At 36.1% G+C, this 24,477-nt stretch overlaps 1 protein-coding gene across 2 annotated transcripts in view; it reads left to right on the top strand.

Annotated features, from left to right (window-relative positions):
- LOC108326260 (ubiquitin C-terminal hydrolase 12) overlaps positions 1–24,477 on the top strand; it is a 50,670-nt gene that overhangs the window by 15,740 nt on the left and 10,453 nt on the right. For both annotated transcript variants that reach the window (XM_017559648.2, XM_052874429.1), the window contains exons 11-26: positions 860–934; positions 1,992–2,070; positions 2,161–2,307; positions 6,242–6,322; positions 6,422–6,541; positions 13,951–14,073; positions 15,650–15,727; positions 15,863–15,951; positions 16,029–16,137; positions 16,953–17,021; positions 17,166–17,276; positions 17,908–17,963; positions 18,036–18,213; positions 18,332–18,433; positions 18,516–18,587; positions 20,237–20,302. In XM_017559648.2, the coding sequence (XP_017415137.2) occupies positions 860–934; positions 1,992–2,070; positions 2,161–2,307; positions 6,242–6,322; positions 6,422–6,541; positions 13,951–14,073; positions 15,650–15,727; positions 15,863–15,951; positions 16,029–16,137; positions 16,953–17,021; positions 17,166–17,276; positions 17,908–17,963; positions 18,036–18,213; positions 18,332–18,433; positions 18,516–18,587; positions 20,237–20,302 (1,555 nt within the window). The remainder of the gene's footprint in view (positions 1–859; positions 935–1,991; positions 2,071–2,160; positions 2,308–6,241; positions 6,323–6,421; positions 6,542–13,950; positions 14,074–15,649; positions 15,728–15,862; positions 15,952–16,028; positions 16,138–16,952; positions 17,022–17,165; positions 17,277–17,907; positions 17,964–18,035; positions 18,214–18,331; positions 18,434–18,515; positions 18,588–20,236; positions 20,303–24,477) is intronic.

The raw sequence follows: 24,477 nt of genomic DNA, 5'->3' as shown, positions 1-24,477 counted from the left end.
TGAACCCACAACCTCTTCCACCTTCTCTTCCAACTTTTACCACTAGGTCAACCTTATAGCTCCGTTACTGAAGGTTAATTGCATATTAACGTTAATCTTTTCCTTTAACAAGCACCCGTTTTAATTATTTCTACTATTTACAGAGTTCAAACAAGGTTAACATAGTTTAATTTTTTGTATTAAAATTGTATTAAAATCATATATGCCAATATTTATTAATTGACCGTTTACCCTTTAATTAATTATTAACTAAAGGTCTTTAAGTAATTTGTTATCTAGACATCATTGAATTTTTTTTTTTTGTAAAAATTATTACCTCCTAGGCTCTTACAACTTTTAGAGAAATTGTAGCAACTTAGTTTGCGCATCTATACTATCAATTAGGTCACTGCTAATTAGACCAATAACCCTAATATCTCCAAACACCCATCTTTTTAAATATCTAAAGCTTTTTAATTATCATTGTATGTGGATGGCATGAGGAAAACTGTGGCAAGGGCTATAATCAAAACTGTGGTATTTAATAAGTCAATAGGTTGGTTGATAAATGCAATGAGGTTCTGAATAAGGCATTGAGGAGGTAGAGTGGACGATAAATATTAGGATAAATATTGATTGCTGGTGATGGTCTGACAAGCAAGGAAACTTCTCGAACGTGGAATTTGTTTTTAGAGGTGCAATTTGTTTAGGACTAAATTTATAATTGATCTATATTTGCATGATTGATATTGACTTTACTTGTTATTGCATTAGTTTATGAGGTGGGCTAGCCCTGAATTATGATGTAGTTTGCTGTTACTATAGGTTTGCCTCATTGTTAACATCTCTAAAAACCTTGTCTGCACTTTTTTGTTTGCAGTGTTTTGGTGCACAGTAGTGGGGTGAATGGTGGACACTACTATGCTTACATTAGGCCAACGCTATCAAACCAGTGGTACACTCTTTTTAATCTTTCAGTATTTGTATATTTATTATAATGTTCATCTTACTATTCATTGTGCACTTGTTTATTGTCATAAAACAAGTAATGTGATGAAATTGATTATTATCAAGGGTAATATTTGCCACTATGAAACAGGAAAATCAGAGTCATGTTTAAAAGAGCTTTTCTGTTGTGAATTATGTTTTTAATCACACTTGTAAGTCTATTATTTGTAATCATTCAATGTAGGGGAACCTAATATGGATAATAACGAAGAATATCCCTAATTATAGCTGTACATATTTCTTTAATTACTAAGATCAAACATATCCTTTACTTGTATTGGCATCCTACCGTGCTAGTGATGCTAGAACAGTAAACATCACTATTTAATCTCTTCAACTCATTCAATTTCATTATTGTCAAATTTATTCCATCGGAAGTTTATCATGTTGGTTAAATCAAATTTTTAGACGTTTGAAGGTGTTGTAGATAATTCACTTAGTGTTGTATGTTAGTGGAAAGTTAACTAAGTCCCTTTGTACTATAACTAGTAATGCTGTTATATGATACAGAAAAATGTGAAATAAACTTTCAGATTCAGCACTAGGGATTTATTATGGTTTTCTAAGATTATTTAGATGATTTGCTGGATGTCAATAATCAATATTTTATTTTTCTTTGTGATATGGTAGTATAAGAGGGCATTGATATTTGATTTCCTTTTTTATTCTTTCTTTGCTTCTTTTTCAATTATGTCTTGTCAATATTGGAATTGTCATTCACAGTTGCTGGTACATTCACAATTTAAATATTTCCTTTTAAGATGATGTTTTTCTTCTAAAATCAGATTAAGATCATACAGTTTTAACATCTACACAGTATAAAGCTGTGTAAATCTGTGATTAGTTGGTAAAATTTTCAACAACTATGTTTATGATTTTTTGATATAATGCTTTTTTGAAAGTTTCCGTGTCTTGACCACACACTTTGATGTATTTATATGGAATTAGAGGAAAACATAACTTGCTTGTGTATGTGATCCAATCTTATAAAATATTTGCATCAGGTTTAAGTTTGATGACGAACGTGTAACAAAAGAGGATGAAAAGAGGGCTTTAGAAGAACAGTATGGCAGTGAAGAGGAGGTAATATTTTGAATGCCTTTGTTGGGCTTCTCTTGTGTATTTTGCATGACAGTTTTTCTGTGCTTCATTCTACTTTTCTTTTGTCAACAGTTACCTCATACTAATCCTGGGTTCAACAACTCTTCCTTTAAATTTACAAAATACTCAAATGCATATATGCTTGTCTATGTACGGGAAAGTGACAAGGATAAAATAATTTGTGATGTGGATGAGCTTGACATTGCTGAACACCTTAGAGTAAGATGTTTGATTTATTGATGTTATATATTTGCATTTGTTAACTAATTATCATTATTTTTTACAAATTTTATCTCCCTGTATATGTGATAATCCCTTACTATTTTAATTGGTCAATTTTGGTTCATCGATTAATTTGAAATCTAATATTTAACAGAAATGTTGATGTGGTGTTTAGTAGAATGTTGCTTCAGCATAGATGTGCTGATTTGGTAGATCTATAGTGTTGTATGGTGTTATAAAACCATGGTAGTGGAATCATGAATCATATCACGTATATGATAGCTTATTTATCGTGAATTATCCCCTTTTTTTACTTTTTGGGTGCAGTGACAGTTTCCAGAGTCACTTTTTTTCTGTGCAATACTGGTATTAGTGGAAGTCACATTTACTAATTGGGCTTTAAAATGTTTTAAACAAAATAGGCTAAAATTTAGATTAAAAACGGGCCCAACTCCAACCCCCTAAAAGCCCTAGGGTTGTCTGTCATTGCTCACATATGTACTCGAGGCTAGCTTCGAGGCTGTGCCACTGCTAGGTACTGTGAGAGTCGCCGACGCAATAGCCACCGAAAGAGTTGTCATTATGGCATGGTCTGTTGGCTTCTTCTCCCTCCTTGCTGGATGGGATTGTACCACGAGGCAACTAGAGGTGCCACGACAAGAGGTGCCAGGGTAAGAGATGCTACTGTGAGAGGTGCCATTGTGAGTAACATCCCTTCCCATGGATGCTACGATTTGGGGCATACGAACATGATACGGGTGCGAAAACGAGTCTTCAAGCGATTCGTTTCGTGCAGGTGTGGTATCATATTGTATCGCACTATTTGTATAGTAAATCATATGATACTACTATGTACAAAACTTATACATTGATTTATTATTCTCGGATTTGGAGGAATATCATTCTACTTTATTATATCAATTATGAGGTAGTTAGACCTATAAATACACAACTCTGCAAGTTATTAAGGAAATATGGAACACTAATTCTAATGAGACCAATCCCTTTGATTATGGATTGTTTCTAAGTACATAAACCCAGTATTAATAGAGATAGACTTTGATAAATAATTAAATTACAACTAGGATAAATTATAAAACTTCCTAAAATACACAATTAGCACTTCGATTTTGATTCTCTCTTGAAGCTCATGAGCAAGCATTTTCGCCATCCCTTTGGTGAGTCTGTTGGTAAGTTGACTCTTACTAGATTCATGGGGGAGCAAATTAAGCCACTGTCTAGCTATTTCTTAATAAAGTGTTTGTCCACTTTGTTATGTTTAGCTTTATCATGCAGTCTTGTTAAAATGGCAAACTCGCATGATCTTGTGAGTTTGGATCACCATGTGAATTGATGTGGAGGGTGGATTGTAAACGGTGCGGATCACAGCGAGTTTGTGAAGATGCTTACTGAATTGGGGATTGTGGGCTGTCTCGATCCTTTTGGTCCTCGGATTGACCCAACCTATGAGAAGCCCAACACTCTTACCTTTTTTCTGCTAGGGTTACCTTTGCACACATAATCAGAGGAGAAGACCCACATAAAGAGTGTTTCAAGAGTGCTGACCATTGTTGACAACCCTCACAGTCTCTGATGCTCTTTGCCTTTGTAGTCACCGATGCTGGGTTGCCTCGTGGCTAGCGATTCTTAGCCTTTGTTCTTCTACTTTTTACTTTGCTCCCGCCTCTCTTCCTTTTGGGGCTCCTTTTACTGATATGGTTGCCTTGGTTGTTTTTATGGAGGACTTATGCACTAAATTTTAGTACTTAAGACTTATTATTATTATTGTTATTATTATTTTGTATGAGTTATTTTTATTATTTATATTATTTTTCATAATACACCTGTTAATGAATATCAATTGCAATCCAAAGGAAAGTCATATTTAGTTTGAGACAATTGAGAGAGTGAACAATGTGTTTGTCCCACACATAATCAAAACAAAAAGGAAACTGAACTTTATTAGGAAATTTGATATTACATTGTCAAAAGACAAGACCTAGAACATTCAAACCAGAATGTCCTAATCTGAGATGCGAATTATAGCCAGCACCTGACAACATTATTATAACAATCAGAAACAATTTTTGTACAAGGAATGTACTGAGAATTGGACAAATTTGTAGCTGAGGAGAGGGACAGACTGTAAAACTGTTTGAGCTTGTCAGGACCAACATGACTTTTGAAGGTCATTGGAATCCTGAGTTTTAACAAAACACTTGTTAGAATGAAAGTAAAAATATACATAATTGTCATGAGGGACATGTAACACCACACAGCCTGAGGTTGTTTCCCTTGATTATACTGTTGCTGTTGTTGTGGTTGCAACTGAGAGGAACTAGATTGATTCCATTGATATGGATTGCCATATTTCTATGGATGAGAGTTCCACTGAGATGAATTAGATTGACAATATTGCTGAAATCAGATGGAACCTCCAAGGTTTGACAACTGATGCAGCGGATTGGAGAAGAAACATTTCTGTTAAGAATTGTGGAGGAAACCTTGAAAAGGGATCAATTTGCTCTGGATACCTTATATGTTAATTTTGTAAGATTGAGTTAGACCTAAATCCGCTTTCCAAGATGAATTATGAGACTATTAACATAAGACTATACAGAGCTCAAACCCATGTTAGTTGTAGCTGTTTAGTGAAACGGTTACTGTTAGGCAGAAGCAAGTACAACATGTTGAGAATAAGACAGGGTTGCAGGTTTATTATAGAATGAAGTTTAAAGACAATAACTAAGAATACAGTTATAAGGTAGTTTTTTCAGCTTAGTGTTTAGGGGGAAAGGGGGGCAGTTTTTGAGAATTGGGTTTTGTAACTGGAATAATCTAGTGGGAAGGATAGGGCTCCTCTGTATCTTTTGCTGTATGACTGGTGAAATTAGAGAAGTCGAAATTTTCTTTTCTTCGTTCTGCTCTTAGGATAATATTGGTTCCTAACAGTTACACTAACCAATAGTGTTACGTTCTTGAGTACGTAAACTAGCCAAATACAACCTTTCACACTCTCTCACACGTAATAGAACAATAAATGAATAACAATGGATGAATGAATCTCTTTTATTGATGGTAATATCTGAATAAACAAGGGTAAACAATAATTGGGAGCATAACCTCCTTCAATTACTTTGAGAGCATAACCTCCCTCACAAGACAATAATGTCTGTCACAAAACTCAATAATCAAAAGCATACCTTTAACCCTAGACTCTAACTTTATTTATATTCATTATTTCCCGCACATCCCTTATTAAATATTTCCCTAGAATATATCTGCATTTAATATAAATATCCCTATATTTAATATAAATATCTCCCCATATATTATCCTAGCATATATCCTTAATTATAAATATCTTATATTGAATATTTCCCTGAATATATATTTATTTACTCTAATTAACTTATACTATATTTATTTACTCTAATTAACTTATACTGAATATTCTCTCTGCTCTCCACCGTTCGGTCTGGTCGCTCCCCGCCTCCTACCGTTCGGCCTGGTCGCTCCCCGTTGTCCACCGTTCGGCCTAACCTCTCGATGCCTTCCACCGTTCGGCCTTTACGGTCAATACCGTTCGGCCTCGCTTACCCTTTTGTCCACCGTTCGGCCTAACCTCTTTATGCCTTCTACCATTCGGCCTTTAAGGTCAATACCGTTCGGCCTCACTTCCCTCCTACCTTTCTTCTCCTTCTCATTACCTCCCACCTTATACCCTAATAAATAGTCTAATAGAACACTTTTGTAATGAATGAACCAAAGTTGGACTATTAATTAAATGGGATTATCGTATTTTGGTAAAAAGTTTTGAAGGGACCAAATTTCTGAAATAATGATAATAGAGGGTAAAATCTAAGCCCATTTTTTATGCTTATTTTCAATGTAAAGATACTCCCTTTAAAGGTTCAACTGTACATTTTAGATGAGATTAAAGAGACAACAAGAGGAAAAAAATTTGAAGAGGAAGGAGAAGGCCGAGGCTCACTTGTACACCATCATAAAGGTTAAAACCCTATTTTTATTTCTCTATTATTTTTGGCCCCTTTATTAAATGCATTGTAAGATGAGAATAAATGCCTAGTTATTTATTCATTGGTGTCAGGTTGCTTGTGATGAAGATCTGCGTGAGCAGATTGGAAATGATATATTCTTTGATCTTGTGGATCATGATAAAGTTCGAAGTGTTCGTATTCAAAAACAAATGCCGTTTTTATTTTTCAAGGTATGAGCTATAATTTATTTTGTCATATGCAATAAGCATGGTGCATGTGAATTATGTCTCGGGAATCTCTAGAATTACGGTATTGTTAGAAATTACACACACACACACATCTCAAAAATTGATTCCTTTTTGCCACATAAAACCCTTTGAGTGTAGTGGCACCCATTTGATATACGTTTATGTTACAATATTTAACAAAAGTTTTGGAGTGACATATTATGTAATGTGTTTGTATTTGTTTGATCCACACTTGATTTTCACGAGATTCTTAAATTTTTCTCTTATAGTGCAGCAACTGTATCAGTGTTAGGATATAGGGTATTTGGATATAATGGGAAAGGGGATTAGGATAGAAGGCAGAAGAAATGTATAAATAAATTGATTGGATAGTTAGAAGGGTTTTTTTTAGTACATTGTTTGTTGACAGGCCTTAGACCTGTGAAGAGGGTTATGCCTCTGAATTCTTTCTGTACAGATACTCTTACTGGAAATAATATTCAGTTTTCTCTCTTTCTTGTGTCTTCTTGGTGAGTGAGAGAGTCTTTGATTAGGTTCCCAATTCAGGAACCTATCAATTGGTCCGACCTGCCGGATCAATTTCGGTGAGGCAGCGTTCGTTAGCGATGGAGGGAAGAGTGGTGGCGGTAGAAGGACAGTTGGAGGCGGTGGAAATTGCAATAGCAGAGACGAAGGCTGATACGATGTTTCTGCGGCATGAAACAAGGGCCATAAGACAGAACTACGAAGCAATGCGCCAAGATATCCAAACGATCTTGAAGATGTTAGGAGATCGCAACCGCGACCCACACGGCCAGCTCCAAGAGGGAAGCCAGTCATCGGTGAATGATAACGAGGGTGGACCGGACGAGGAGGACGGACTGACGAACTGGAGGAAACAGGTGGAGCTACCTGTATTTGAAGGAGGCGAACCATGGAACTGGATTAGTAGGGCGGAGAAATTCTTCGAAGTTCAGAGAGTGGCAGATGAAGAAAAATTACAATTAGCTTTCATTAGTATGGAGGGGTACGCAGGGAGTTGGTTTCGATTTTGGAGGGAGAAGACCAAGATCCATTCTTGGGATGGGTTGACAGGAGCGTTGGGGATTAGATTCGTGGGAGGAACGCGAGGAACGGTTTATGAGAGACTATCGGCCATTAAGCAGGCGGGGCCGGTAGAAGAATATATTCGGGAATTCGAATCTTGGTGGGACAGACGACCCAGATTCCGGAGGAGCACATTTTGGGTTACTTCATGGCGAGACTCCGGGAGAAGGTGGTCGACCATGTTAGGCCGCACGACCCCCAAGACCTGATGACGACCATGAGAGTCGCGCGTGATGTGGAGAAATTATGCATGGTCGCAACGACGGGAGGAGGATCGGCGTCCAAAAGTCAGAGTTCGTGGGGATGAACGGCGGGGGTAGTTGCGCGAGTGGAAACCCAACGAGACATGCAGAATTGAGGAGGGGCCGCCGAGAGTGTTGGGTCCGTAAAGGAGGCGACTCAAGGAGGCGGTACCGCGAGAACCACCGGCGACGGGAGGGAATGGAATACTCGCAACCTATCGTACTCGGAGTTCGTAAAGCAGCGAGAGGAGGGAAGATGCTTCCGGGGCGGCGGGCTTTTCAGCCCCGACCACCGATGCCCAGAGAAGGGATTAAGAATTTTGATACTGGCCGAAGAAGAGGAGGAAAACGAGAGTGTGACTGAACAAGAACCCAAGCCTCCTGACTTGAATTGGAGGACATAACCAGTGAGTTCCCTTCATATGGTAACCCGATGAGGAAGAGGAGCCATGAGACCAAGCTTCCCTATTCCAACCTTGAGGACAAGGTTGTTCTGTAGGGGGGTGTAATGTTAGGATATAGGGTATTTGGATATACTTAAAATTAGGAGAGAAATTGAAAATATTTTTATTATTACTGCTCTCCTTTCCTAATACACATATTACCCTATTTAAGGGATAGTAGATCAACATAAAAAGGGAAAAACAGAAAGCTCCTGAAAAGCCCACTCTAAAAATACATTATATTTCAACACTCCCCCTCAAGCTGGAGCATATAGATCATATGCACCAAGCTTGGAACATATAAATTGAATTCTTGGCCCCCTTAGAGATTTGGTCAGAATGTCTCCGAGTTGTTCATTAGAGTTGACAAACTCAGTAACAAGTTCCTTGGACAACAACTTCTCTCTAATAAAATGACAATCAATTTCTATATGTTTTGTTCTCTCATGAAATACTGGATTGGAGGCAATATGAAGGGCTGCTTGGTTGTCACAGTATAGTTTCAACGGCTCATTTTCACAAAATTTCAATTCTTGAAGTTGTCTGATCCACACAAGTTCGCATGTAGTTAAAGCCATAGAACGGTGTTCAGCTTCAGCACTAGATCGAGCAACAACACTTTGTTTCTTACTTTTCCAAGATACAAGGTTCCCTCCAAGTAAAACACAATATCCTGTAGTAGATCTTCGATCAATTGGAGAACCAGCCCAATTTGCATCACAATATCCTTCAATCCGAGTGCTTCCCTTGTTCTCATACAACAATCCCTGTCCTGGGTTTCCTTTTACGTATCTGAGAATGCGAATCACTGCATTCCAATGGTCAACATGTGGATTTTGCATAAATTGACTCAACTCCCACTGGATAAGAAAGATCAGGTCTTGTTATTGTAAGATAGATGAGTTTTCCAACCAGCCTTCTATATCTCTCTGGGTCTGAGAAAGGTTCACCTTGATCTCTCATTAACTTTTGATTTGAGTCCATTGGACTATCAATCGGCTTGCAATTTGTCAGGCCTGTTTCCTCTAAAATATCAAGAGCATATTTCCTTTGTGAAATGACGACACCTTCTTTTGACTGTGCCACTTCAATACCAAGAAAATATTTTAGATGACCCAGATCTTTAGTCTGAAAGTGGTTGAACAAGTGATTCTTTAATTGAGTAATTCTAGTGACGTCATTCCCTGTAATAACAATATCATCAACATACACCATGAGATAAACACATTTGTCAGGAGAAGAATGACCATAAAACACTGAATTATCCGCCTCACATCTTTTCAATCCAAAATTTTGCACCACCCGACTAAATTTACCAAACCAAGCTCGAGGTGATTGCTTCAAGCCATAGAGGGAACGACGTAACTTACAAACTAACCCAGACTCCCCATGAGCAACAAACCCAGGAGGTTGCTCCATGTATAGTGGCCACTGACGAATGGTAGCCATAGCAAGCAAAATACGAACTGTAATGGTTTTAGGCACAGGAGAAAAAGTATCACAATAGTCAACGCCATAAACTTGAGTATATCCCTTAGCTACTAGATGAGCTTTTAGACGATCAATTTCACCAGTAGGACCAACTTTAATAGCATAAACCCATCTACAACCAACAGGCTTCTTACCAGGAGGAAGAGGGACAAGGTCCCAAGTACCATTGTGGTCAAGGGCCTGCATTTCATCAACCATGGCTTGTCGCCATCCAGGATGATCAAGTGCCTCATGAATATTATTAGGAATCTTAAGGGAGGATAAGGAGGAAACAAAAGAGAAATAGGGAGGAGACAAACGATGATAACTCAAAAAATTATAAACAGGATATGGATTACGAGTAGAGCGAATACCTTTCCGAAGGGCAATGGGCAAACTATCATCTGAGTCAAGAGAAGGCGAGGAGGATGAAGGATCCATGGTCTGGGGAGCTGATGGAGGAGGAGTTGATTCTCGAGGATCTTCAGTGTTCTGAGTTTGAGATTGTCTCCGACTAAGAAGAGGTGGAAGAACAATGTCATTCACATTTTGAGTTTGAGGTACAAAAGCAGGAATAACCAAGGGATCACATGATCGTAGAGGAAACATTTGTTGAACAAATGAACAATCCTCCACGGAGGACAAGAAAAAAGGTGTATCCTCAAAGAATGTGACATCAGCAGACATATAATATCTCTTGGTGGAGGGAGAATAACATTTATACCCTTTCGAAGACGAGAATATCCCAAGAAGACACACTTAATAGCTTTTGCGGAGAGCTTATTAAGACCTGGAGAAACATTATGGACAAAACACGTACACCCAAATACACGTGGGGAGACATGGTATAGAGTGTCATTTGGAAAAATGATAGAATGAGGAATTTTATTCTCAAGAGAGGAAGAAGGCATCCTATTGATTAGAAAACATACAGTGAGGACTGCATCGCCCCAGTGATGCACAGGAATATTAGTATTCAACATCAGGGAGCGTGCAGTTTCAATGAGATGTCTATTCTTTCTCTCTGCAATACCATTTTGCTGTGGAGTGTGAGGACATGTTGATTGATGTAAAATTCCTTGGGAAGATAAGAATGAAGAAAACGTTGTAGAAAAATATTCCTTAGCATTATCACTACGGAGTATTTTAATTGTCTTCCCAAATTGGTTCTTAATTTCATTAAAAAAGGACATAAATATGGACAAAAGTTCAGATCTATCTTTCATTAAATAAACCCAAGTACATCGAGAGAATTCATCTATGAAGGTTACAAAATAATTAAAACCAAACGAAGTAACACGACTTGGACCCCAAATATTAGAGTGAATAGTTGAGAAAGGAAAATTACATCGTGTCTTAGACCTTTTAGGATAAGAAGATCTAACATGTTTTCCTAACTGACAAGACTCACAATCTAAGACTTGAATGTTCTTGAGACTCGGAACCATCATCTTCAACTTGGATGGCCCAAACGATCATGCATAAGTTTTGGGGATGAAGTTGTAAAACAGGAAACTGAAGAGCTATGTTTTAAGAAAGAAAGTCCTCGAGACTCATGTCCTTCTCCAATCAGACGACCCGTACCATGTTCCTGTATAAAAAAGGAATTAGCAGTAAAGGTTACAGAACAATTTAAGGAACAAGTCAATTGTCTCAAGGAGATTAAATTGTAAGGACAATGAGGAATATACAAAACAGAATTTAAATTTAGTGAAGGAGATAAGGAAACTCTGCCAATTCCTTGAGATGCAACTTTGGATCCATTGGGAACAGTAATGAAATGAGGGGTTTTCGGAGAGGACATGGATGAAAATGAAGAAATATTACCAGAGATATGGTGTAAGGCACCTGAGTCAAGGATCCATGGGCTGTGACCTTCCACAGACTGAGATATGCAGGCAGTTGACACATTGGACATGGAGGAGGATTGGTCAGGATTAGAGTATTTTCCAGACTTGTACCTCAAAAATTCTTGGTACTCTTCATTTGAAATTTTGGATTCTAGATTATCAGATTTAGAAACATGAGCAACTTTGTCTGGATATCCATGTAAGGCATAACATTTCTCTCGAGTATGGCCTATTTTCTTACAATATATGCATTGAGGACGCATACTATGACCACCACGTCCTCCTCGGTTGCTTCTGCCTCCTCCTCTTCCTTGTGGTGCTACCATTGCTAATGTTTCAATAGCATCAATTGAATTTTCGTCTTTAACTAATGAAGGTACTCGAAGGAGTCGAGTAACTAGGCTGTCCATTGATGGGACTTGATCACCAGCTAACATTTGATCACGAACATGATCAAAATCTGAGTGTAGACTTCTTAGAATTAAGATCATGTAAAACTTATCAAGCTTCTTATTTATGCCTTCTAAAGAATCAGCCACAAAGAAATTCTTCAATTCTTCTACGGCAGCACGAGCCTTTCCTATGTGAGCAACCATATCATGATTGGCTTGTTTGAGGGAAGTCACTCTTTGAGTTGTGTCAAAGAGACGTTGCACATCATTAGCAAAGATATCCTGTGCTTTTTTCCAAAAAGAGGAGCACGTTTTGTAAGGTCTCAAAATTTCTAAGACCTCTTGTTCAACAGATTGCCATAGGACAACACATAATTGAAAATCAAGCTTCTGCCATTGAGATTTCTCTTCATCAAGTACGGTGGAAATATCTTGTTCAAGATGATCATGGTATCCTTGACCAAGAAACCATAACTCCACGGAAGAAGACCAAGATAGATAGTTTTTCCAATTTAGTTTTGCAGAAGTAATGGTAGGGGTAGCAGACAGAGAAGGTGTTCCAAAACCAGAAGTCATTCTAATGCCAAACAAAAGAGAGAAAAACTGATTATGGGATGAAACCCTAATTGGAGCTACTGTCAACGGAACGGCAAAACAGTGACCACAACACACTCAGGAGACTGAGGCAAAACGACCGGCAGTGACGTGGTGATGTTCCAGCATGGAAAAGGCGGCGCGTGAAGCCCACACACTCAAGACTGGCCAGAAAGAAGCGGCGCGTGACGGCGCGTCAAGAGAAGAAAGAAGCGGCGACCACAAGGGATGGGTCGGGCTCGTCGAGGCGCACCTAACCCTTGACTTCGCCGGAGAAAAAACTGTGGCGGCGGACGGCGGTGGCAGCGGCGATAGAAAGCGGCACTGGACAGTGGCACTGGACAAGCAGCGGATAACGGCAGCGGAGGAGCGGAACGGCTGCGGCAGCAAAACCTAATTTGCTCTCGATACCAACTTAAAATTAGGAGAGAAACTGAAAATATTTTTATTATTACTGCTCTCCTTTCCTAATACACATATTACCCTATTTAAGGGATAGTAGATCAACATAAAAAAGGAAAAACAGAGAGCTCCTGAAAAGCCCACTCTAAAAATACATTATATTTCAACAGATATAATGGGAAAGAGGATTAGGATAGAAGGCAGAAGAATTGTATAAATAGATTGATTGGATAGTTAGAAGGGGTTTTTTTAGTACATTGTTTGTTGACAGGCCTTAGACCTGTGAAGAGGGTTATGCCTCTGAATTCTTTCTGTACAAATACTCTTACTGGAAATAATATTCAGTTTTCTCTCTTTCTTGTGTCTTCTTGGTGAGTGAGAGAGTCTTTGATTAGGTTCCCAATTCAGGAACATATCAATCAGGGAACAATCTTTTGTCAAATTTTTTATCTTGGGACCAGAAATATAACAAGTCACGTTGACACATTCCATATATGACATCTTTAGTTTGTTTGGAGCTAGGTTTCTGATAAAAGTTTATCTAAATCAGGGACTGATATGTTTGTTTGATTAGCTTGTTAGCTAAATGGTTACATTTAAATTGTTGTTGCTTACATGTCGTGGATGTTATTTATGTTGTTTTAGGGTTTTAGTCTCATTCAGTTCCTTGCTGAATAAGTGTTTTTCAGCGTGGAGTTGCATCATGTTCATTGCGTTCTTTCTCATCTATTGAAATTGATGATTGTCCTGTTTAGCATCTTTTATAACACAAACTAATTTTTGTTTTCAATTTACTTTGAATCTTTCTGACATCTATTGAAATTGATGATTGTCCTATTTAGCATCTGTTATAACACAAACTAATTTTTATTTTCAATTTACTTTGAATCTTTCTGACAACAAATTTATCAGGAAGAAGTTGCCAAGGAATTTGGTATACCCATCCAGTATCAACGTTTTTGGTTGTGGGCCAAGCGCCAAAACAACACATACAGGCCAAATAGAGCACTGACACCTCAGGAAGAAGCACAATCAGTAAGTACTGAAAGGACTTCCACTGCTGTTTTCGTGTATAGCTGGGTGGCTGGCATGTTTCTATTAGCTTAATGTTAGGTATATTATATTGATTTATAAGCTTAGTAATTAGGGATTTTGAAGACTGATCTTTCTGTTTTCTTCAATACTGTGGAAGCTGGTTTAGGATACTCCACACGTGTCCCTACATGTGTAATGTTTGCAAAATTCAAATGTAGATATATTTTTTATGTCTGATAATATATAATAGGAAAGAGTAGTGTTATGAATAAATAATGTGCTATAGGTGTGGAGTGACCTTGTAGTGCTACGTAACTTATATTGTGTAATGTTTCTCAGCTCTTGTGGTAGCAGCTGCTTTCTTGGCAAATTGTCATTATAGCAGCTGTTACCTTGGTGGGAAAAATTTATTCCTTACTCGCCTGTTTTCTGAGTTATAGAATCCATTTGTTTGTTTCTCAGTTTTTAATATTTTTGTAATTTGGGATGGTTTTATTTTCCAAAACAATTAGGATTTATGCTATGATCCGAAGAACACCCTGTGACCTCTAGTTTGTTTTCAGCTACTGGCCTCGTTGCATGATTGTTTAGTCAACACTGGCCTCTGTTCTCCCTTTGGTCTGTGCTGTAAATATTTCTTTGTTGTCTGTTCATGCATCACAACACAGTTCCATTAGTGTCTTATCTGTTTGCATCCGTTGCTTGTGCATCTGTTTTATTTAATTTCATGCTGCTCTTGTTTTACTGTTAATGAAAATTGTGTATTTTGTTAACTTCCCCCCCCCCCCCCCCCCCCCCCCCCCCCCCCCCCTCCTTTGGTCTCTATGAAGTGTTAAAGATATGTAATGTGGTCTACTTACCCAAAAAATCTAATGTATTCTGTTTTTATCTATTAATTTTATTTTTATTATTTCATTTATCTGTTCTTATTCTATTAATTATGGAGCTGCCATTTATTTATGAGTATTTATCTATTTTTCCCATTTTTTGTAATCATTCATGTTTATCTCATCTACATTCTTTATTGTAGTGGTTATTGCAGTATCTGCTATTCCAAAAATAATGCTACTGTAATTTGATACTCGGATGTGTGTTGGGGAGGGGGGTGGTTTAAAAACTATTTAGTGTTATCTTTTTTTACTTTATTTTTTTTAAATTATAGAACTTTTAACTATAATTCTAAAGATGTAGTATTATAAATGTAACCTATTTATCTTATGAGGAGTGCTAGTAGTAGACTCTCTAACACACTCTTTCTACCACACACTCTTTATAATTTATTGAAGACTACAAAATCAGGAAAGGGACATTAAAAGAGTTGCAAAATCCACTAAAATTAGTTTTCTTTTTTTCATTAAATTTCAGCCAATAGGGGAGATGTTTTCAAAAGAATGTGTTCAAAAGAATGTGTTCGAGAGTTTGTTGCTAGCATTTCTCTTATTTTTTGAGACATGTTTTTTCTATTTTATGGAAGTTTGAACACATAGTATTCTTTCTTTCAAAATTTCATCTGATTACTTTTTCAATGTTTTTCTAATAAAGATTTATTTGTGCTGTGGTGCCGTAACTGTTGTAGGTTGGACTCTTAAGAGAAATTTCCAATAGATCAAATAATGCAGAGCTAAAGTTGTTTTTGGAACTAGAAATAGGGAAGGTAATGTTCTTCTGGTAATTTAATCTTCCTGGATAGTGTGGTGGTGACCACTAAATATTATATATTCTTCCATCCCCTTCTAAGTGAGTCACAACTGACATGGATATATTACCTGCACCTTGCACAATGAATCAGGATTTGCAGCCTATTCCTCCTCCTGAGAAGTCAAAAGAGAATCTGTTGCTTTTCTTTAAACTTTATGAGCCTTCAAATGAAAAGCTTAGGTGCGTGCAATTCCTATTACTTATCATAGGTAAATCTACATTTTATTATTGAAATGTTTATTCCTTTCTTTCTTCAGGTATGTTGGACGGCTCTTTGTGATGTTCAGTGGGAAGCCAGTAGATATATTGGTAAAACTAAATGAAATGGCTGGATATGCTCCTGATGAAGAGATAGAAATGTTTGAGGTAGCCAATCTTCATTTCATGCACAGATATGTTCCACGATTGCAATATCAATGGCGTGCAATAATGTTCATATTGATAGCTATATATCTATTAGGAATTAATTAGACAGCCGGTCTTTTTTTTCTATAAAATTAAATAGTTAATAAGATTGTTAGAATAATTACATCTACTATGTATCATCATTAAACCTAAGCATAGTGTAGTCCGCTGGATCATTTATTAGTCGTACCTAGTTCTGCATCTAGGTGTCTAATGCAGTCCCTTAATATTCCATATACTTTTGTATTTTCATTCTAAATAGAAGATAGTGAGAGAGATCTCTTAAGCCCTCTAGAAATATGTTTTTCTTTTTTAATCTCAAGTAAGATTATTCTAATTTCATCTGATTTGGAATGATTAGGGTCAGAATCAGATTTTTCTGATTTCAGTACTTTGGGTCATTGTAAAATCTCTCTGTATTAGAGTTTTAGGTATCAAAGAAAACAGAGAAAAGATAAACAAAAGAGAATGGAATTATTATTGCACGGAAGGAAAAAGAAGATACAAGTTGAGCATAGATAGAGGTTACTAATGTAACAAACTAACATCCAGTTGAATGACTGGATGTTTACATTTATATCTCTAATACTCTGATTTGAATTGATCCTTTTTATATACTTTACTTTCTACATTTTTTATGTAATTGACAGCCTATCCTATTTATGTAAATCTTTTATTCATGAATAATATACACAAGAATTATTCTTTCTCTCTTATAGTTTCCTATCTATAGCACTGCCTATAATCACTGTTTACATTCTGTTGTCCATGATCAGGAGATAAAATTTGAACCTAATGTCATGTGTGAACGTGTTGACAAGAATTCCACATTCCGTGAGAGTCAGGTATGCATCATGGGTGACTAACATGTTTATGGTAGTTTATATTTTGACTTCAGCCATTTATCAGTGTTTTGTTTTTATAATAATAATAATAATAAATATTTCAACTCATAGCTGACTTCTCTTGCTCTGCTGTAATTTGAGCAGCTTGAGGATGGTGACATTATTTGCTTTCAGAAGTCCAACAAAACTAGAAACAAAGAGCAATATCGCTATCCGGATGTTCCTTCTTTCTTGGAATATGTGCATAACCGTGTGGTATGAACGGTTTAAATTAGCATGTAACGTCTTGTTGACTGCTATATTATTTTAAAATGTTGTTCCTCAATTTTAGTATATCCTGCTATTAGAAGCAAGTATATTGCATTGATTGTGAATTATAAATTCTTATCCAAGTGGACATATTATTATTTCCCTTTGTATATTTAATTTAATCATCTCCGACTGTACTCATTTGTTGTTTTGTGTCTTTTTCTAACTGTTCACATTAAGGAATGGTGCTTGATATAATCATGAAACCTGGAGTAGTAAGCTATGTGCACTAATTTCAATCTCAACTATTAAGGAAACATATTATGATACACTAAGGATTTATTGTAACTAATCCTTTAGAGATAACATGGAAATGGGCAAACTAAGTCTAGAGGATACTGTAAGTCATGATAGGATATTTTTTTGGATTTTTACATATTTTATCAAATTGTTTAAATGGAGTTTTTTTGGTCATTCCTCATTTTATTTTATCAAATACCTTAAAAGTAAAAGGCAAACAAATTCATAGTTTAATGAATTTTGTTATAATTCTATTTGCAAAAGTTAAAGAATCAAAACTGAATTGTCCTGCTGTTTGGAGATTATTTGTGCATTCAATAGTTTGTTTTGATTGCAGGTTGTTCGCTTTAGGATTTTGGAAAAACCAAAGGAGGATGAATTTTGTCTTGAGCTGTTAGTTCTCTCTCTATTGTAATTTTTAGTGAAGTATATGTGGTAGTTTAACTTATTACTTTAATGCGCCAGGTCAAAGCTTGACACCTATGACAATGTTGTAGAAGAAGTTGCTCAACATATTGGTTTGAATGATCCTTCTAAAATCAGACTCACATGTCATAACTGTTATTCCCAGCAACCTAAACCGCATTCTATAAAGTACAGAGGAATAGAACATTTGTCAGACATGCTGATTCACTATAATCAGGTGTCATTTCACAGTGCAAAATTTTTCAGTAGATTCTGTTTCATTCTAAAAAGACTGTTTGGGTTTTGCTTAAGTTTCCAATATGCTAAAATCATTGTCTCTTTGGTTTTGTTTCTAGGCTTCTGATATTCTATACTACGAAGTATTGGATATCCCTTTGCCAGAATTGCAATGCCTAAAAACTCTTAAAATTGCTTTCCATCATGCTTCCAAGGATGAAGTGAGTTTTGTTAGTTTCACTTTTAGTTTTTACACAATTATTTGCCATGTGCTATATTTCTAACTGATTTACTCTTGTTCAGGTGGTGATTCATACTATTAGATTACAGAAGCATTGTATTGTGTCAGATGTAATTAATGATCTTAAATCAAAGGTATGATAGTAATCCACATAATCAAAGTTGGTTTACCTATTGATGCACATTGATTATAGAAACACCACACAGATTTCCAGGCAAATAGAAACACGTCTTTTGAGCTTGGCTGTCTAATTGTATTTTTATTATTATTTACAAGAGAGTTTTTAGATCATATAATTTACCCATGCTAATTTGTATGTGAAACCAATTAAATTTGGAACTTTTTCATATGCTGTGCTTATAGTATATGATTTGTGCACAAATGTTTAACACGTGCCAAAACTGGAAGCGTAGTTCTATAAATCTTTTACTATCTGAAGGGTCTGAACCATTTGGAATAGACCGATTCTTTGACTTGATCTTTTGACCTGTTGGTCACAGAGCCTAAGACTGACAGCTGCATCGCACTTATTAGTTACTTAAAATTTGTATGCAGAAGGTAACTAAATTTATAAATTCTGTCTTCTCCATGTATGAAAAAACAGAAGAACAGGAAAATACACAGTGGAAATTGTTGAAATTATGGTGTTATTGAGGGGGAGGGAATTGAGAGAAGAGGGGTGCTGTTTAATATTCTATTTTGTAATCGGATTATTATAATTGGTTAATGTGTGTATAAAATCTAGAGTATTAATCTGTATTTATTCTACTTGTTATGGCTCATCATGTTTCCTTAGTTTATTATGATTTGTTCTTCTGAATAGTTATAATTGTGATTAGTATAAATTAGTCTGTGTTTAAGGTTTTAGTAACAACATCAAAACATTGTAGTAATTATATATCCTCACATGAATAACTTAGTGCGTTATGAGTTTAATGACAAGATATTTAGAAAAACAATATCCAGTATAGCAAAACATGTTACACTTGCAACTCTTGGAAATTTATTTCACAAGGAAATTATGTCATACCTTTACAATCTTTCAAACATACTTTGTTAGTCCCACCAACTTCTTATTTTTTAAATATCTTTCATAATTTTGTAGTTTTTGGATTAGTATGAATGAATAGTATAGAATGTGTTTAAACGTTGAGGAACTGATCTTTCAAAATTTGTCTCTTTATTGCTAGTACATAAATTGGAATATGTTTGTCTCTAATGCATAATCTGTTGGAGATCCTAAATTGACTAGATATATTAGATTACTAGATATCTTAAATATATTATTCCTTATTAGTATCTTGGGCTTAGTCATTATTTTTTCTATTATAAATACAATATCTTGTGTGTATATTCAATACAACGGAAGATTAATCCCATATATAATTTACTTTACTATATTGAACATGGTATTAGCAATAGATAATTAATCTCTTAAGCCCTTTTTTATCATTTTATTAGAGTATTAAGTTCTTCAATTTCTATGCATCAATAGCGCTACTCATTACACAAAACTCACTTTCTCGAGATTTCTATACTTTGTTAGCCGCAACTCGTACCTCTTAAAATCTGTGCAGAATCTATGTTGTTGTAATGTACTAAAAGCTTGTCTTAAATGCCCCAAATGTTCTTTTCATTAAAGTATAAATTAGCCTACCATAAAACAAATAAGTAAAAAATCATATGGTCTTGGATTGTATGTTGGTTGTAATCTCTTGTCTTCTATATATTGACATATGCCTTATGGGAAATTTGTTAACCGAATTTATTTCCTGTTATACAGGTAGATTTATCACATCCAGATGCAGAACTTAGATTGCTTGAAGTTTTTTATCACAAGATCTATAAGGTGAGAAAATGTATTGTTTTAATTTCGCTTTCAGATACATTGATTATTAAATTTTGATATTAGGGTAGAATAGGATAATTTTATTGCTATGGATTCATCAATGGTTGAGAGGAAACTTTGGTGCTGTGTAAAAGGGTGTTTAGTGGTGACAAAAATGAGAAATAGGATACTTCGTACAAGATTGCGTTCCTTTTCTCGGAGCAATGGGTAGGTCATTCAGGTCATGTTCACAATTATTATTCAAGGAATTTTCCAAATGTTCAACGGTGTAAGAAGAAAGAACACTTACCCTTGGCTAAGGCGGTTGTCATTGTATCAATTTTCTATTATTATAAATAGGAGATCATAAGGCCTTTCAAGCACTCTAATATATATATTTTTATTTTTTAATCTTTAGTGGCCTCTTCTTCAATATTATTGAGCCTACTTGTACCTTTAACTAGCATATGCTAAATTTAGCCCACTAGAGATAAATCCAACCAGATGACTCTTATCATGAAAGTGTGGATCATCAACATAGCATAGGGGAGTTGCCATGCTAAAATAAATAAAGAATGCCTCCCCTAAACGTAACTCCTTTCCAAGGATAGAGATGCAACCTGAGGTGATGCAAGTGGCAACATGAATGACTATCGAACATGCCAGCATGTGCCTGAAATACGTTGCATGCATGGGCAAATTGGAGGACGATGAATCATTTGGTGGATCATTAATCTGATTGAAGGATCCCACAACAGTGGATGTGACTGTGATTGCGACAATGACTATAGAATTAGTAGGGACAATAATGAAAAGAAGGAAATGGGTGCATGTGAGGCAACCCTAAAATAAAGATGCAACCTAAGCTAATACAATAAAGAAGAAATGTGGAAGAAGAGGAGATTTGGTCCAATTGATTGATTTTAACCAGTAAATCAACCTGTATATAGATAATTCTAACCCTAAAGTATTGATTATGAAGAGATCTCTAGAATCTTCTAACAATACACTTAATATCCTACTAATAAAAATAGTTACAATGAGTTGTTGGAGTTCTTACACTGACTTTGTGAAGTTGAGTTGGACTAAAAGTCTACTTTCGAAGATGTTATCAATATCTATCCGAACATGGTTTGTTATGCCTTTTGTGTCGGATGCTATCTAGTTGCTATAACACACAAGATGTTCATTCTTTAGTGTGAAGAGATGTGTTTGAGATCCCATGTTAACTAAAGATATAACCAAACTTTAGTATACAAGTAGGTGCAATAAAACTTGAAGTTGCATTTGTATTATAGACAATAACTTACCATATTTTATGGGAATATAAATGTGGAAAAGCATGGTAAAAATGAAATATCAAGTACTTGGAGAACCCTTCCATAAAAAATTGGTTTTGAATGGGGGGCAATCATGTTAGACTTGGGCACCCTGTACTATCCAAGGCTTTATTTGGTTTATTGTAGCCTTCACCTAGTGCTAAAGATCAAATCAGTCAGTGCTGATGTTTTTGGCTTTCCCAGTATACATTCATTACAATCCTGCACATTATGATGTGGCAATTTGTTTATTCTATCATGCCGATTATAATGAGTTTTAATGACTAGGTCATGCAATTTGTTTTCTCTTTGTTGTCTAATCTATGAAATATAACTTAATAATAACTATACCTGATTGGTATACTTTAAACCCCCAAAAATGGATTGAAACATAGTTATATAAAATATGAACTGTAAATACTCAAACACTGGAGTTGTTATTTTTGGAGAATTAAGAGAAAGAAACTCTCTTTTTCATATTATTATCTTCACACTAAACACATACTTATACAATAATGAAAAACAGTAATCAACAATAAACAGTAAACAATAGGCTCCTACAGAGCCTATATCTAAAAACATATTACATTTCAACACTCCCCCTCAAGCTGGAGCATATAAGTCATATGCCCCAAGCTTGGAACATATAAATTGAATTCTAGGCCCCCTTAGAGATTTGGTCAACATGTCTCCGAGTTGTTCATTAGAATTGACAAATTCAGTAACCAGTTCCTTTGACAACAACTTCTCTCTAATAAAATGACAGTCAATTTCTATGTGTTTCGTCCTCTCATGAAACACAGGATTGGAGGAAATGTGTAGAGCTGCTTGATTGTCACAGTACAGTTTCATTTGCTCATTTTTACAAAACTTTAATTCTTGAAGAAGTTGTTTAATCCACACAAGTTCACATGTAGTCAGAGCCATAGATCGGTATTCAGCTTCAGCACTAGATCGAGCAACAACGTTTTGTTTCTTACTTTTCCAAGATACAAGGTTCCCACCAAGTAAAACACAATATCCTGTAGTAGATCTTCGATCAATTGGACTACCAGCCCAATCTGCATCACAATATCCTTCGATCCGAGTGTTTCCCTTGTTCTCATACAATAGTCCCTGTCCTGGACTTCCTTTTATGTATCTGAGAATGCGAAGTACTGCATTCCAATGATCAACATGTGGATTTTGCATAAATTGACTCACAACTCCAACTGGATAAGAAAGATCAGGTCTTGTTATGGTAAGATAAATGAGTTTTCCAACTAGTCTTCTATATCTCTCTGGGTCTGAGAAAGGTTCACCCTGATCTGTCATTAACTTTTGATTTGGGTCCATGGGATTGTCAATGGGCTTGCAATTTGTCAGACCTGTTTCCTCTAAAATGTCAAGAGCATATTTCCTTTGTGAAATAATGACACCTTCTTTTGACTGTGCCACTTCAATACCAAGAAAATATTTTAGACGACCCAGATCTTTAGTTTGAAAGTGATTGAACAGATGATTCTTTAACTGATTAATTCTAGTGATGTCATTCCCTGTAATAACAATATCATCAACATACACCATGAGATAAACACATTTGTCAGGAGAATAGTGACCATAAAACACTGAATGATCCGCCTCACAACGTTTCAGTCCAAATTTTTGCACCACCTGACTAAATTTACCAAACCAAGCTCGAGGTGATTGCTTTAAGCCATAAAGGGAACGACGCAACTTACAAACTAATCCAGACTCCCCCTGAGCAACAAATCCAGGAGGTTGCTCCATGTATATCTCCTCTTCCAGATCACCATGAAGGAAGGCATTTTTAATGTCTAACTGATAAAGAGGCCAATGACGAATGGCAGCCATAGCAAGAAAAATACGAACGGTACTGGTTTTAGCCACAGGAGAAAAAGTATCACAATAGTCTTGGCCATAAACTTGAGTATAGCCCTTAGCTACCAGTCGAGCTTTAAGGCGATCAATTTTACCAGTAGGACCAACTTTAACAGTATAAATCCATCTACAACCAACAGGCTTCTTATCAGGAGGAAGAGGGACAAGATCCCAAGTGCCATTGTGTTCAAGTGCCTTCATCTCATCAACCATGGCTTGTCGCCATCCAGAATGAACAAGTGCCTCATGAATATTATTAGGAACCTTAGTCGATGATAATGAGGAAACAAAGGAGAAATATGTAGGAGACAAGTTATGATAACTCACAAAATTATAAATAGGATATGGATTGCGAGTAGAACGAATACCTTTACGGAGGGCAATGGGCCAGTTATCATCTGAATCAGTAGAAGGTGAAGATGATGAAGGATCCATGGTCTGAGGATCTGATGCAGAAGGATCTGAGTCTCGAGGATCGTCAGTGTTAGGAGTTCGAGATTGGGTTCGACGTTGATATGTGATAAGAGGTGGAGGAACAATGTTATTTGGATTTTGATTTTGAGGTACTGAATCAGGAATAATTAGAGGATCACATGTTGGTAAAGGAAACATTTGTTGAACAGAGGAACGATCCTCCATGGAGGAAGAAAAAAAAGGTGTATCCTCAAAGAATGTGACATCAGCTGACATATAATATCTCTTTGTGAAGGGAGAATAACATCTATACCCTTTCTGAAGACGAGAGTATCCTAAGAAAACACACTTGATAGCTTTTGCTGAGAGCTTATCAAGACCTGGAGAAACATTATGAACAAAACACATACACCCAAATACACGTGGGGAAACATGGTATAAAGTGTCGTTGGGAAAAATGACAGAGTGAGGAATTTTATTATTAAGAGAGGAAGAAGGCATCCTATTGATAAGAAAACAGGCAGTGAGGACTGCATCGCCCCAATGATGTACAGGAACATTAGTATTCAACATTAAGGAACG

This window comes from Vigna angularis, chromosome 3 (assembly GCF_016808095.1).
Source record: "Vigna angularis cultivar LongXiaoDou No.4 chromosome 3, ASM1680809v1, whole genome shotgun sequence".
Taxonomy (NCBI): Eukaryota; Viridiplantae; Streptophyta; class Magnoliopsida; order Fabales; family Fabaceae; genus Vigna; species Vigna angularis.
The sequence above is the reverse complement of the archived record's forward strand: the minus strand, read 5'-3'. Positions and strand labels throughout refer to the sequence as shown.